This window comes from Zalophus californianus, chromosome 6, assembly GCF_009762305.2.
Source record: "Zalophus californianus isolate mZalCal1 chromosome 6, mZalCal1.pri.v2, whole genome shotgun sequence".
NCBI classification, from domain to species: domain Eukaryota; kingdom Metazoa; phylum Chordata; class Mammalia; order Carnivora; family Otariidae; genus Zalophus; species Zalophus californianus.
The window spans coordinates 118,662,441-118,678,187 of NC_045600.1; the positions used below are offsets into that span (position 1 = coordinate 118,662,441).

The following is a 15,747-nucleotide window of genomic DNA, read 5'->3' on the forward strand; positions in this document are numbered from 1 at the left end:
AATGGAGCCTAGCAGCAAGCACCTGCGTTGCCATCTTGCTTCCCAGCCATAGCACTTCCCTCACTGTTGCCTGCCACACAACTTCTCCTTGGGCCTCATCCTCCCAAGACTCTTGACAGCTTCTGCACACCTCTTCTCTCTTTGAGCCTCCAGTGCCCTTCCCTTCCTTCCTAGCAGTTGATAACCTTGCTTCCCCTTTGTGACAAGATAAAGGCAGTCATGTGGGATGTTCACAAGCAGTGACTATTGTGGCTGCCTGGGGCATCCTACCTTCCTTCCAGTTATATGGAGGGGATTCCTATTCTCAGGGGAGGCCAGCCCCTCCACCTGGCACCAAAGCCACAGTTCTTTCCTGCATAATTTTATTTTTCACTCTCCACTACATCATTCTTATCAAGATCTAAACACGCTGCCATCTCTCTCTCATGAAGACCCTCAGTGAGCCACGCATCTCTGTGACTCCCTTCCCTTTCCTCCACTCCCTTTAACAACCAAACTCTTTGAAAGCACTGTCTATCCTTGCCATCCTCATTTTGCTGTAATCCCTCTTCATTTTCCTCTTGACCCCACTGCAAGACCTCATGGTATTCACCCTTGTGATAAATCCAGTGATGCTCCTGGTTCTCTTCTAACCTGGCCTGTCAGCAGCACATGGTGGAGGCAAACTCTCTGCTCCTTGGGATCCTTTACATATCTGGCTCCTCAAGGTTCTTCTCCTACCTGTGTAGCCACTCCTCCTTGGTCTCCTTCCATAGGCCCTCTTCACCTTCCAGTTCCCAAACACTGGACTCAGTTCTGGCCACTTCATTCCCTAGACTCATTGCAAGTGGTCTCATCTAAGCTTATGCTCTAAATTCCACCTACTCCTGGGCTTCTTTGGGGCTCAGGTACCCCAGTTGCCCCCTCACCTCTCCACTGAGATGCCTCCATTGAGGCATCTCAAACTTAACATGTCCCAAACCAAATCCTGATTCCATTCTTCCTCAATCTTCCCCACTTCCATAAAAATTTCATTTTCTCAGTTCCTCAGGGCCCCAAATCTTAGAACCGGCCCGACCCCTTGCTCTTTCTTATAACATACAGCCAGCAGCCCTTTGAAACTTTTAAATATGGCCAATTTCCATAGTCTTTACCACTGCCCCCAAATCCGAGCCAACATTCCCTGCCTGTGTATTGCAGTCACCTCCAAATTGTTCTGTTTCCACTCTTGCTCCACCCCCAAGCATCCATTCTCTACTGAGGAATCCCACTTCCCTCAGCACAACTCAGAGTCTTGCAGTCATGCCTTACCGATCTGGCAACCATCACCTCTGATTGCACTTCCTATCACTCTTCTCTTTGTCCATTTAGCTCCAGCTACACTGGCCTTCTTAGCTTTCCTTGGACATGTCAACAAGCTCCTGCCTTAAGGTCTTTGTACTTTCTATTCTTTCTACCTGAGACTCTTTGCACAGATCATTAGGAGCTTGGTCTTGCCTCCTCATCTTTTATTAAGTTTTCTTAAAATATTGCCCAGTGCTAAACTGATGCCCCCTTATCTCCTTTGTGCTTATTTTTTCTCCATAGCACATAATTCCACCTAACATTGTGTATTTTACTTGTTTTGATCTGTTTAGTTGCTTAATGTTTACCTTTAAATCAAATTACACATTCATATAAAGTGCTAAATCAATCTAGAATTCTTATTAAAAAATAACACTTTTATATAACCTTCATCTCATCTCTTTTTCTAGTGGAAAACTTTGTCATAATTTGCTGCCTTTTAATTTTATTTTTTGTTTCTTGAATGATGTTATCTGTGTTTCAGCTCCTTCTGTGGCCTTGTCCTCTTTTGCCTGAGTCCTAGCATCTTTCCATTTGTCTCATATCTGGAGAGGCACAGATTGCCTTAAGTTCAGGCTTTTGGTGCCAAATTTCATAAGGGGTATTGGTATATAGTTTTCTTGTAGTGTCTTTGCCTAGCTTTGGTATCAAGGTAATGCTGACTTCATAGAATGAGTAAGGAAGTATTGCATCCTCTTTAGGTTTAGGAATAGTTTGAAAAGGATTGGTGTTAATTTTTCTTTAAATATTTTTAATTTAAAACGTTAAAACATTTCTTAAATGTTTTAAATGTTTTGTAAAATTCCCCAGTTTGGAAGTGTTCCCTTCTTTTCAATATTTTGGAAGTTTTTTTCAATATTTTTTTATTATGTTCAGTTAGCCAGCATATAGTACATCATAAGTTTTTGTTGTAGTGTTCAATGACTCATTAGTTGCGTATAACACCCAGTGTTCATCACCACACATGCCCTCCTTAATACCCATCACCCGGTTACCCCATCCATTCACCCCCCTCTCTTCTGTAACCCTCAGTTTGGTTTCTGGAGTCCAGAGTCTCATGCTTTGTCTCCTCTCTGATTTCTTCCCATTCAGTTTTCCCTCCCTTCCCCTGTGGTCCTCCACACTATTCCTTATGTTCAACATACGAGTGAAACCATATGATAATTGTCCTCCTTTGCTTGACTTACTTCACTTAGCATAATCCCCTCCAGTTCCATCCATGTCATTGCAAATGGTGGGTATTCGTTGTTTCAGATGACTGAGTAATATTCCATTGTAGATATGGACCACATCTTCTTTATCCATTCATTTGTTGAAGGGCATCTTGGCTCTTTCCACCATTTGGCTATTGTGGACATTGCTGCTATGAACATTGGGGTGCATGTGCCCCTTCTTTTTACTACATCTGTACCTTTGGGGTAAATACCTAGGAATGCAATCGCTGGGTCATAGGGTAGCTCTATTTTTAACGTCTTGAGGAACCTCCTTACTGTTTTCCAGAGTGATTGTACCATCTTGCATTCCCACCAACAATGTAAGAGGGTTCTCCTTTCTCCACATCCTCGCCAACACTTGTTGTTTCCTATCTTGTTAATTTTGACCATTCTAACTGGTGCATACAAATGGCTAACAGACACCTGAAAAAACGTTCAGCATCACTAGCCATCAGGGAAATACAAATACTTTGGAAGACTTTGGGAAGGATTGGAATTAATTCTTGAAATGTTTAGTAGAATTCGCCAGTGGAACTATCTGGTCTTGGGCTTTTTTTTTTTCTTTTTAAGACTTTTCATTATTTATTCAATCTCCTTACTAGTAATGGGTCTATTCAGATTGTCTTTTTGTGTGTGTGTGTGATTCAGTTTTGGCAGGTTGTGTGTTTCAAGGAATTCATCCATTCCTTCTCGGTTGTCTAACTTGTTGTCATATAACTGTTTATAGTAGTCTCTTATGATCCTATGCAATTCTGTGGTGTCAGTTGTGATGTTTCCTTTTCCATTTCTATTTATTTGAGTCTTCCTTTTTTCTTAGTCTAGCTAAAGGTTTGTCTGTGGTTTCCTTTTGCTCATTAAACACACTTAAGACAGTTGATTTAACATATTTGACTAATAATTCTAATGTCTGGGTTTCAGGGATGGTTTATGTCAAATTATTTTTAATTTTTTCACCTGAAAATGAGCCATACATTCCTATCTCTTTGTATGTTTTGTAATTTTTTTTTGTTGAAAACTGGGCATTTTCAGTATTATGTTGTAATAACCCTGGAGATTTAATTCCCCTATTCCTCAGGGGGTGCTAAATCTTGCTTGCTGAAAGGCTAGAGCCATTCATTTCTGACTTTTCCAAACTTTTTTTTGCAAAGTGTGCATTTTTTGTTGTTGTTGTGTGCAGCCATTGGTGTTTCTCTTCTATTATTTCTATAGTAAAGCAGTATTTTGAAAAAAAAAATTTCTTAAGGGGGCGTACAAATAGTTTCATGAAGTCTCCTGGAAGCTGTTTCATCCCTCAGGGATTAAAACAATGGCCAGCATCTGGGCTGACTCTCAGGGATCAAAAGCAGTGGTCAGTAATCAACACACATACCCAGTTTTTGGAGGACAAGATCCTTATTGTCCACCTTGCTAGCAGGAAGTTGCACATAAAGGTGGCTATCTGCCACAAGGCTGGGAGTATGGAGAATGGTAACCAGTATAAGAAAGGCCAAAATTAAATAGCTTCTTTTTAATCGCTTCCCTGGTTCCTGCAAGTGTTTGTCCACACTCCACGTTTCCAGAATAGTTAAAAGCATATCTCAGAGACATTGTGGGTTTTATTCTAGACCATACAATAAAGCAAATATTGCAATTCAGTGAGTCAAATGCAGTTTTTTGTTTTTTAGTGCATATAAAGTTATGCTTACACTAAATGTAGCCTATTAAGTGTGTAATAGCATTATGTCTAAAAAACAATGGACATTAACTTAATTTAAAAATACTTTATTGCTAAAAATGCTAACCAGCAACTGAGCTTTCAGCGAGCCGCAATCTTTTTGCTGGTGGAGGGAATTATCTTCATGTTGATGGATGCTGACTCATCAGGGTGGTAGTTGCTGAAGGTGGGGGTGGCTGTGGCAATTTCTTAAAACAAGAAAACAATGAAGTTTGCCACATCTATGGACTCTTCCTTTCATGAACAATTTCCCTGTAGCACGTGATGCGCTTTGATAGCATTTTACCCACAGTGGAACTTCTTTCAAAATTGGAGTCAGTCCCCTCAAAATCTGCTGCTGTTTTATCAGCTAAGTTTATGTAATATTCTAAGTCCTTTGTTGTCATTTCAACACTCTTCACAACCTTTTCACCAGGAGTAGATTCCATCTCAGGAAACCACTTGCTTTGCTCATCCGTAAAAAGCAACTCCTCATCTGTTAAATTTTCATCATGAGATGACAGCAATTCAGTCACATCTTCAGGCTCCACTTCTGATTTTAGTTCTCTTGCTATTTCCACCCCATCTGCAGTTGCTTCCTCTACTGAAATCTTGAACCCCTTAAAGTCCTCCATGAGGGTTGGAATCAGCTTCTTCCAAACTCCTGTTCATGTTGATATTTGGACATCTTCCCATGAATCATGAATGTTCTTAATGTCATCTAGAATGGTGAATCCTTTCCAGAAGGTTTCCAATCGACTTTGCCCAGAACCATCAGAGTAATCACTATGGCAGTTATAATATTAAAAAATCTTTTTCCTAAACAATAAGACTTGAAAGTTGAAATTATTTCTTTTTTTATTTTTAAAGATTTAATTTATTTATTTGACAGAGAAAGAGATAGTGAGAGAGGGAACACAAGCAGGGGGAGTTGGAGAGGGAGAAGCAGGCTCCCCGCTGAGCAGGGAGCCCGATGTTGGGCTTGATCCCAGGACCCTGGGATCATGACCTAAGCCGAAGGCAGATGCTTAATGACTGAGCCACCCAGGTGCCCCCAAGTTGAAATTATTTCTTGATCCATGGGCTACAGAATGGATGTTGTGTTAGCAGGCATGAGTACAATATTAATCTCATTGTACATCTCCATCAGAGCTTTTGGGTAACCAGGTGAATTGTTCATGAACAGTGATATTTTGAAATAAATCCTTTTTTTTTTTTTCTGAGCAGTAAGTCTTGACAGTGGGCTTAAAATATTCACAAAACCATTTTGTAAACAAATGTGTTGTCACCCAGGCTTTGCTGTTACATTTTTAGAGCACAGGTAGAGTAGATTTAACATAATTCTTAAGGGCCCTCAGATTTTTAGAATAGTAAATGAACATTGGCTTCAACTTCAAGTCATCAGCTGCATTACCCTCTAGGAAGAGAGTCAGCCTATCCTTTGCAGCTTTGAAGCCAGGCATTGAGTTTTCCTCTTTACCTATAAAAATCCTAGATGGCATCCTCTTCCAATAGAAGGCTGTTTTGTCTACATAAAAATCTATTATTTGGTGTAGTCACCTTCATTAATTATCTGAATCGGATCTGGATAACTTGCTGCAGTTTCTACATCAGCACTTGCTGCTTCACCTTGCACTTTTATGTTATGGAGACAGCTTCTTTCCTTAAATCTCATGAACCAACCTCTGCTAGCTTCAAACTTTTCTTCTACAGCTACCTCACCTCTCAGATCTCATAGAATTGAAGAGAGTCAGGGCCTTGCTCTGGATTAGACTTTAGCTTAAGGGAATGTTGTGGTTGGTTTGATCTTCTATCCAGATCACTAAAACTTTCTCCATATCAGCAATAAAGCTGTTTTACTTTCTTATCATTTATGTGTTCACTGGAGTAGCACTTTTAATTTCCTTCAAAAACCATCACCATGACAAAAATAATAATAATGAAAAAGCTTGAAATATTGTGAAAATTACCAAAATGTGACACAGAGATCCAAAGTGAGCAAATGCTGTTGGAGAAATGGCATGCCAATTGACTTGCTCCATGCAAGGTTGCACAGACCTTCAACTTGTAAACAATGCAGTATCTGTGAAGCACCATAAAGGAAATTGCAATAAAGAAGGTATACCTGTATTGTTATGGATTGAATTGTATCTCCCCAAAAGATAGGTTAAAGTCCTAATCCCGGGTTCCTGAAATTGTGACCTTATTTGGAAATAGGATCTTCATAGAGATCTTGAAATTAAAACTAGTTCATTAGGATGGGCCCTAATCCAATATGACTGGTATTCTTATAAAAAGGGGGAGTTTGCATGCAGAAGCAGGCATGCAAAGAAGGAAGAACATATGAAGACACATAAAGAGAAGTTGGCCATGTCACTGGAGTAAGGCACCTATAAGCAAGGATTGTTGGCAACCACCAGAAGCTAGGAGAGGCAGGAAGGATCTTCCCCTAGAGTTGTCAGGGAAAGCATAGCCCTACTAACAGGATTTCAGACTTTGTAACTGTGAGACAATGTATTTCTCTTGTTTCAAACTACTTTGTTATGGCAGCCCTTGGAAATTTATACAGTTACTTCATAGTTGTTGTCTTCAATCATTGTTTGGGTGGAGGGCTGGATTTCTGGAGTTTCCTATTCTGCTATCTTCTATGACATCCTTATTTATTATTTAATTTTTTTTCTCTCTCTCTGCTGACTCTAATGTAAGCTCTGTGAGGGCAGGGAATTTTGTCTCATAGGAACTGCTATGTGCACATAGCATTAACAGACAAGTACTGCAGCAATAGGTCATTTATGAATAATAATTGAATGCTTTAAGACACAAAGGAACATGGACAAGGTAATATGGTCCCACCCTCGTAGAGGAGGAAGGTGTGTCTTAAATGTAACAATGGCGATGTTTCTAGGAAGAAGTTGCTGTGGCTGAGGTCGAAGAGGTTGCTGCCTGTGTTCTCCTCTAGGATTTTGATGGACTCCTGTTTCACATTTAGGTCTTTCAACCATTTTGAGTCTATTTTTGTGTGTGGTGTAAGGAAATGGTCCAGTTTCATTCTTCTGCATGTGGCTGTCCAGTTTTCCCAACACCATTTTTTGAAGAGACTGTCATTTTTCCATTGGACATTCTTTCCTGCTTTGTCAAAGATGAGTTGACCATAGAGTTGAGGGTCCATTTCTGGGCTCTCTATTCTGTTCCATTGATCTATGTGTCTGTTTTTGTGCCAGTATCATACTGTCTTGTTGATGACAGCTTTGTAATAGAGCTTGAAGTCCAGAATTTTGGTAATGTATGGTGATTAACATAACATAAAATTTAAAAAAATGTAACAATGGAAGTAAGTTCTGGGCATAATGTGATATAAAACATCAGCCACTTTGGGAAAGTCAGGGAAGGTTCTAGAGGACAGATGCCCAATCCTGTGTGAAGCTGCACTTTTCTTGCTCCTCCAAAGAGCCAAAACTTCAAGTTTGAAACTGCCTTTGTGACAACATTTGGGTTCATTATGAGACAACAAAAGCCAAGATTGAAATATGCCATGAGGGCTGCTCAGGGGCTCCTGTGCCAGGAGTTTCTGTTTCTTCCAGTTAATATTTGGGGCTGCCAAAAATGAAAAAGTGAGCTTTTTAAAATGCTCCTATGACCCAACAAATAGTAAGGGCTCTTTCTTAGACATTACAAGGCAACTCTGGATGACTGTATGCAGGGCTGGCCGAGCAACATGTGTAGTAGGCTGGTAGAGAGGAGTGTGTGCAGTAGGTGCATAGGTCTGCAGGTTGGCTGCAGCCTACTGACCAGTCTCTGCTGGGGCTGATGGGGCCCCCTCAGCATGTCCTCCCTCTGGGGACCCCATAGGGCCGCAGTATTTCCTAGGGCATACTCTTCTCATGGCTGAACCTGAAGCTCCAGAGAGGCTTGCAGTAACATGGGATGCTTCTTTCTAGTCCACCTACCTTTCATTGGTCAAAGCAAGTCACTGGCTAAGCCCAATGTCAGTGGGGTGGGGGAATGGATCTTTCTGCCCCACTGGGGCCCACCACAGAGGCATGCATGTAGAGTCCTACTGCAGGGATAAAGAACTAGGGAGTGACCCAATCTTCCTAGATAAACAACAAGGCATTACTTTTTATGATATCAAGTGACCTGCTCTCCAGAAGAGCATGGTTCTGCTGTCCCCTGATTCTCTACAGCAAATGAAATCACATGTCACATATCTTCCCATTGGTTTCAGCTTTCTTCTTGTGACTTTGGGAAATCCTTTCTGAAGGGATTACCATTGGAGCCCCCCCCCCCCCAGAGATGTTCACAAAAGGCAACTTCCCTATGGCAGCAGATTCAAGGGTCCCTCCTTAATATCTTGTGGGCTGCCCTGAAGTGCCTAGCAGTGACAATATAGACCAACATTCCTCCCAAGCCAGCTGGAAACAGGCCTCATGGCTACATCCTCCCTCTGGCTACATTCTCCTACATTAGCAACATGAGCCACAAGGGGGCATGCTTTTGGAACACAAATTTCTTACAGAAGCTTTGCAACTGCTACATTTTTTTAATAGCAATAATGTAAAATTCATCTCTGTCAGAAAGATACACTGGATGCTAGCATGACTTACTAGAAAATACTATTTTCTAGTTATTGAATCGATACCTGTTATCATAAGAACATCAGCAGGGTCGGGAAGACTGCACAGAGGGCCGTGGTGAGAAGTGGTTTAGCACAGGTTTGCCATTTTGCAGTTTGGAATCAGAGAACTGTGTTCAGGTTCATTTTGGTCACTTATAAGATATGTGTTTCTCCATGCCTTGATTTCCTCATCTATCAATTGAAGGAATAACAAATACACCTGAGAGATGTTTGAGGATTAGATAAAATATGTGCATGGAGTTAGGATAGGACTTGGTCCACTGCAGGGCTAAGAAATGCTGGCTAGATGGTTATGGTTATGGTCCCAACCACTGCAGGAGGTTCTACAGGATTTTACTGAAAAAGTGTTTTGGATCTTGCAAATCAGTTACAGTACAGGAAGCTCCTCTGTGTTTCCATGATGTGATTTTAGTGTTCTTTCCTCTACAGATTCCTGTGCTCCTGAACCTCAGCCAAGACCCTGAAGTCAGCCTGCCTGCACCACCACTCATGTATGCCCTGGCACTTGGTGCCTGCCTGGGAGGTAAGGGGGTGCTGATGCATGCAGGGAAGGGGCCACTGACACTGTAGTGACCCCAAACTGATGGTTTATACATGCCTAATTGAAAGTAAATTAAGGAGAGTTTGGATGATTTCCTGAGTAGAAACCCACCTTCAGCTTTGACTGAAGCAATTCTAGAGGTGAAGCCTGTCCCTTTCCCCCTCTGCAGAACGTCCCCTGACATCCCAAGACCACAGCCTGGGGACGATCATTACTGACACATCTCAAAGTGAATGTGCTCCCACACTGCACCCACACTTTACCCACACAGATGTGGCTTATGTTTAGAAACAGATTTTGAATCAGAAGCCATCCTCAGTTGTAGTTTTTATTCCCTCCATAAGGGGTTGGGAAGTGATGAATGGGTAAGCAAAGAACTAGAGACCTTAACCTAAGAGTAAGAAGAAAGATTAAATTTTTTTCTTTTTTGGAGAGGGGTGTTGTCCTTTAGAGAATTTTAGAAGTGAATTAGTGAAAGTGTCAGGAGAGACTAACTTCTGGTGAGCAAACAGAGGGTTTTGATAATCTTTTGAGGGAGGTGTGTTAGAGTTAGAGTCCTCATATTTGGGAGGCCTATCACCTTTGGGACCACAGGAGGATTTTGGAGAATCTAAGATAAACATACCAGATACATTTTAAGTTTTTATTCTTAAATCCAGGCATGCTTAGATAATCCAGCTTGCTTTGTTCTTTGATTGATCTCTGTTAAATCAATAAGTTTCTGTTTAGTTTATCTCTTTGTTTATAAAGGGGGATTAATGTTATTCAGTGAAGTTGCTATGATTTCTGGAGGCAGCTAATTCACCTCATTCAGCAATTGAGACCTCAAGTTCTTATGCAACTATAGATCTGTTAAAATGGCCCCCATTTAAGCATTAGCCCCCAGAAAAGCAGTAACTGTGTTCACAGCTACATTTAACATCAGTGATAGAAACAGAATCCAGGGGGACGTGGAAATGTGTCCTTTGTGTGGGACTTTGTTCATTAAACCTCACTGAGCATCTGCTATAACCTGACATTGTGCTTTTGAGTGAGACGGTCACCTAAGCTAAGGTTACACCTTAAACAGATATGTCCTCTCATGGTGGAATGCACAGAGTGCTTAGGGAGCACCAGAGAGAGACTAGAGGAAAAGTCAGAGAAGGTCCTCCAGAGAGGAAACTTTTGAGCTGGGTCTCAGAGGGTGAGAAGCCTCTTGGGCTAGTGCTGATTCCCCAGAACATGTAGAATGAATGCGGATGGGATTATCAAAGACAGAAATTAACATGGACCATATATATGGCTGCTAGCCTAAAATACAAATCAACACCTGTTGACTGAGGCCCTTTTGAAAGCAGGGATACAGCTGTAATGAATAATAAATGTATTAAGCCTTGGGGTCTTTTTAACTTAGTAGCTCTGGTCATTGAATGACACTTGTTCCTGGATTGCAGATGCCCAGTTGTGCAGAGTGTTAACTCTACACTTATTCTGTCAGGGACCCTCTTTCATTGACTCAGTTTGGAATTACTTTTTTAAAATTTGTGGCAAGGCTGTTAAATCACAGACCTGTACCTCTGAAACAAATAATATATGTTTTTTAAAAAAGAAGATAGTAGGAAGGGAGAAATGAAGGGGGGGAATCAGAGGGGGAGACAAGCCACGAGAGACTATGGACTCTGAGAAACAAACTGAGGGTTCTAGAGGGGAGAGGGGTGGTGGGATGTGTTAGCCTGGTGATGGGTATTAAAGAGGGCACATATTGCATGGAGCACTGGGTGTTATACGCAAACAATGAATCATGGGACACTACATCAAAAACTAATGATGAGATGTATGGCGATTAACATATAATAAAATTAAAAAAATAAAAATTGTGGCAAAATGTACATGGCATACAATTTACAATTTTAACCATTTTTAAGGCTGTACAACATTAGCATTAGAGAAAGTAAATTAAAACCACAGTAAGATATCATCACATACTTATAAGAATGGCTAAAATAAAAATAGTAACAACACCAAATATTCACAAGGATGTGGGGAAACTGGATCACTTATACATTATCACTGGGGCTATAGAAGGGTACCATCACTCTGGAAAACAGTTTGGCAGTGTATTTAAAAACTTAACCTGCAACTACCATAAAACCCAGCAATTGCACAACTGGGCATTTATTCTACAGAAATGAAAACTTATGTTCATTCAAAACCTACATACAAATGTTGATGGAAGCTTTATTTGTGATAGCCAAAAAGTAGAAATAAACCAGATGCCCTTCAGTAGTAAATAGTTAAACAAACTGTGGTACATCCCCACCATGGAATGCTACTTGACAGTAAAAAGAAATTAAGTATTGACACACAAGGCAACCTTAATTCTCCAGGGAATTATGAAAAGCGAAAAAAGTCAGTCTCAAAAGGTTACAGACTGTATGATTCCATTTATATGATATTCTTGAAATGATACAGTTGTAGAAATGCAGAATGGATTAGTGGTTAATGGGTGTTAAGTACAGGGCAAGGCGGAAGGAAGTGTATCTGGCTGTAAAAGGACAATAGAAGGGATCATTTTGGTAATGAAAATGTTCACTGTATCAATGTCAGTATTCTGATTGTGACATAGTACTATGGTTTCGAATTATATTACCTTTGAGGGAAGCTGTAAATGGTACATGGGATCTCTTCATATTATTCCTTACAACTTCATGTGAATGTATAGTTACCTCAAAATAAAACTTCAGTTACAATAATAGAAAAATGAAAGCCAGAGGGAAGAATGTTCTTATTGATTAAATCCATAATTACTAAACTAAGTAAATATGGATAGATTGGATCACTGAAAAATAAAGTGAAGGAAATACTCCAGAATCTAGAGGCAAAAGTCAAAGAAAAATTACAGAAGAAAAATAAAAAAATATACATAAAAGTTCATTATGGGAAATCCAATATTTGACTTCTAAGAAAAATCTCAGGAAGGACAGAATGAAGTGAAGGAAAGAATTTATCCAAAAAAATAATAGAAGCAAATTTTCCAGAATAGAAGCAACATACCTAATACCTAATGTCACGTTTGTGAAATTTTGGAACTCTATGGAGGCTTAGAAATTTGCCCAATTGTCATACAATAGTAAATCTCAAAACTGGGTATCTAGCAGTTCAGCTCCAGAGTTTGTTTTCCTAAGCTCTCTTTATGTTGAAAACAGGTAATTAGAAATACCAGGTTCAGCAAAAAATGGTACAAAAATATTAGCGTTCAAATTTGAAGCAAATTAAAATGAGACATGATCTTAAGCAAATGATAGAACACAAGAAATGAGACTTGATTGGACCTTGGTCCTGGTGGATGTCTTGACCCTACAGGGATGTCATTTACATAGTCTGGATGATGTGAATGTTGCTGACTGGTTTTCCCAGTTGGAACAAACATATATCTAACCCAGGAAGTCTTAGCTACTTGTAAAACATACTATGGTTGTTAATTTCCTTGACAATCAAGCTTTTCTATTTTATTTGGAGGTCTTCATAATCCAAATCTAGCATTCTTTCCACTATACCTGTTGATATACTCTATTTCCAATGTGTTTGTGCAGTACCCGCTGTCTGGCTAACCCAACACCCAACACTCTCTTTTATGTCCCTCTACTATAATAGTTGCTCTGGTGGCTGGTCTACACCGTTTGCCTCATTTTGCTGACCAATAAGACATGAGGGAAACCTGTTTGTGAGCCTCTTGACATAGATTTTGCCCTTCTGATAAAAATGTATTGGTACCAGTTCTTTTACATGCTTACTACCTTAGACATGACCATGAAACCATCTATGATGGGATGGAGAGACCAAGAGAATTGCAAAGATCCACCTCTGAAATTACTTACAAGACACTGACCTGATGCTTGGCAGCCCTCTACCCCCAGGCTTCTTGTTACATGGGAGGAGATTGTTTTCCTTTGTGTGTAAACCACTGTTATCCAGGTTTTCTGTTACCTGTAGCTAAAAAATTCTTAAAAGAATCAGCCGTTCAATAGAATGAAATCTTGCCATTTGCAATGATGTGGATGGAACTAGAGGGTATTATGCTAAGCTAAATTAGTCAGAGAAAGACAAATACCATATGTTTTCACTCATATGTGGAATTTAAGAAACAAAACAGATGAACATAGGGGAAAGGGAGGCAAAAGGAAATAAGATGAGAATAGAGACGGAGGCAAACCACAAGAGATGCTGAACTCTAGGAAACAAACAGGGCTGCTGGAGGGGAGGTGACTGGGGAGATGGGGTAATTGGATGATGGGCATTAAGGAGGGCATTTAATGTAATGAGCACTGGGTGTTATATGCAACTGATGAATCACTAAATTCTACCCCTGAAATTAATAATACACTATATGTTACCTAAATTGAATTTAAATAAAGAATTAAAAAAAAAGAAACAGTGATCAGTGAAACTTAATAAGTTAATGCACCACTTCCCAGGTTATGAGGCGTTCAGGAGGCCAAATGACATCATGCAAATGGGTGACTGACAGGCAAGTTTTGGGGAAGGAGGTCAGGCTGTGAGGGCATACCCCAGGGTAGAAAAGGCTTTTTGGGAATAGCAATTATGCCATCTGTGCTGTATTCCTGAAAATGTGGCTAGGAGTCAGATGTAAAAAAGCCGAACAACTGCCTTATGTGAGAGCAGTCAGCCCAGTCCTTGCTCATATCTCTGCCTGTCTTCTATCTAAGGAAAGAGTTTGAGCAATGGGGGTCCTCACTTTACCCCTCTTTCCCCACCCAGCTCTCCTCATAATGCCTGAGTTGTCATGAGGCCATTTGTTGAAGAGACTTTTTTCCATTGGACATTCTTTCTTGCTTTGTTGAAGATTAGTTGACCTTAGAGTTGAGGGTCCATTTCTGGGCTCTCTATTCAGTTCCATTGATCTATGTGTCTGTTTTTGTGCCAGTACCAAACTGTCTTGATGATGACAGCTTTGTAATAGAGCCTGAAGTCCGAAATTGTGATGCCACAAGCTTTGCTTTGCTTTTTCAACATTCCTCTGGCTATTTGGGGTCTCTTCTGGTTCCATACAAATTTTAGGATTATTTGTTCCATTTCTTGAAAAAAGTAGATGGTATTTTGATAAGGATTGCATTAAATGTGTAGATTGCTCTAGGTAGCATTGACATCTTCACAATATTTGTTCTTCCAATCTATGAGCATGGAACGTTTTTCCATTTCTTTGTGTCTTCCTCAAATACTTTCATGAGTACTTTCTAGTTTTCTGAGTACAGATCCTTTGCCTCTTTGGTTAGATTTATTCGTAGGTATCTTATGGTTTTGGGTGCAATTGTAAATGAGATCGACTCCTTCATTTCTCTTTCTTCTGTCTTGTTGTTGGTGTATAGGAATGCCACTGATTTCTGTGCATTGATTTTATATCCTGCCACTTTACTGAACTCCTGTATGAGTTCTAGCAGTTTTGGGATGGAGTCTTTTGGGTTTTCCACATAAAATATCATATCATCTGCAAAGAGTGAGAGTTTGAAATCTACTTTGCTGATTCGGATGCCTTTTATTTCTTTTTGTTTTCTGACTGCTATGGTTAGAACTTCTAATACTATGTTGAAGAGCAGCGGTGATAGTGGACATCCCTGCTGTGTTCCAGGCCTTAGGGGGAAACCTCTTAGTTTTTCCCCATTGAGAATGATATTTGCTGTGGGTTTTCATAGATGGCTTTTATGATATTGAGGTGTGTACCCTCTATCCCTATACTCTGAAGAGTTTTGATGAAGAAAGGATGCTGTACTTTGTCAAATGCTTTTTCTGCATTATTGAGAGGATCATATGGTTCTTGTTCTTTCTTTTATTAATGTATTGTATCACATTGATTGATTTGTGGATGTTGAACCAACCTTGCAGTCCAGGGATAAATCCCACTTGGTCACGGTAAATAATCCTTTTAATGGACTGTTGGATCCTATTGGCTAGTATTTTAGTGAGAAATTTTGCATCCATGTTCATCAAAGATATTGGTCTGTAATTCTTTTTTTTAAATTTTTTATTCTTATGTTAATCACCATACATTACATCATTAGTTCTTGATGTAGTGTTCCATGATTCATTGTTTGGGCATAACACCCAGTGCTCCACGCAGAATGTGCCCTCTTTAATACCCATCACCAGGCTAACGCATCCACCAGCCCTCCTCCCCTCTAGAACCCTCAGTTTGTTTTTCAGAGTCCATCGTCTCTCATGGTTCGTCTCTCCCTCCTACTTACTCTCCTTCATTCTTCCCGTCCTGCTATCTTCTTTTTTTTTCCTTCTTAACATATATTGCATTACTTGTTTCAGAAGTACAGATCTGTGATTCACCAGTCTT

General features: G+C 40.0%; 1 protein-coding gene across 2 annotated transcripts in view; it reads left to right on the forward strand.

The window, feature by feature from the left end:
- OCA2 (OCA2 melanosomal transmembrane protein) overlaps nt 1-15,747 on the forward strand; it is a 526,634-nt gene that overhangs the window by 322,263 nt on the left and 188,624 nt on the right. For both annotated transcript variants that reach the window (XM_027572901.1, XM_027572904.1), the window contains exon 22: nt 9,296-9,389. In XM_027572901.1, coding sequence (XP_027428702.1) covers nt 9,296-9,389 — 94 coding nt within the window. The remainder of the gene's footprint in view (nt 1-9,295; nt 9,390-15,747) is intronic.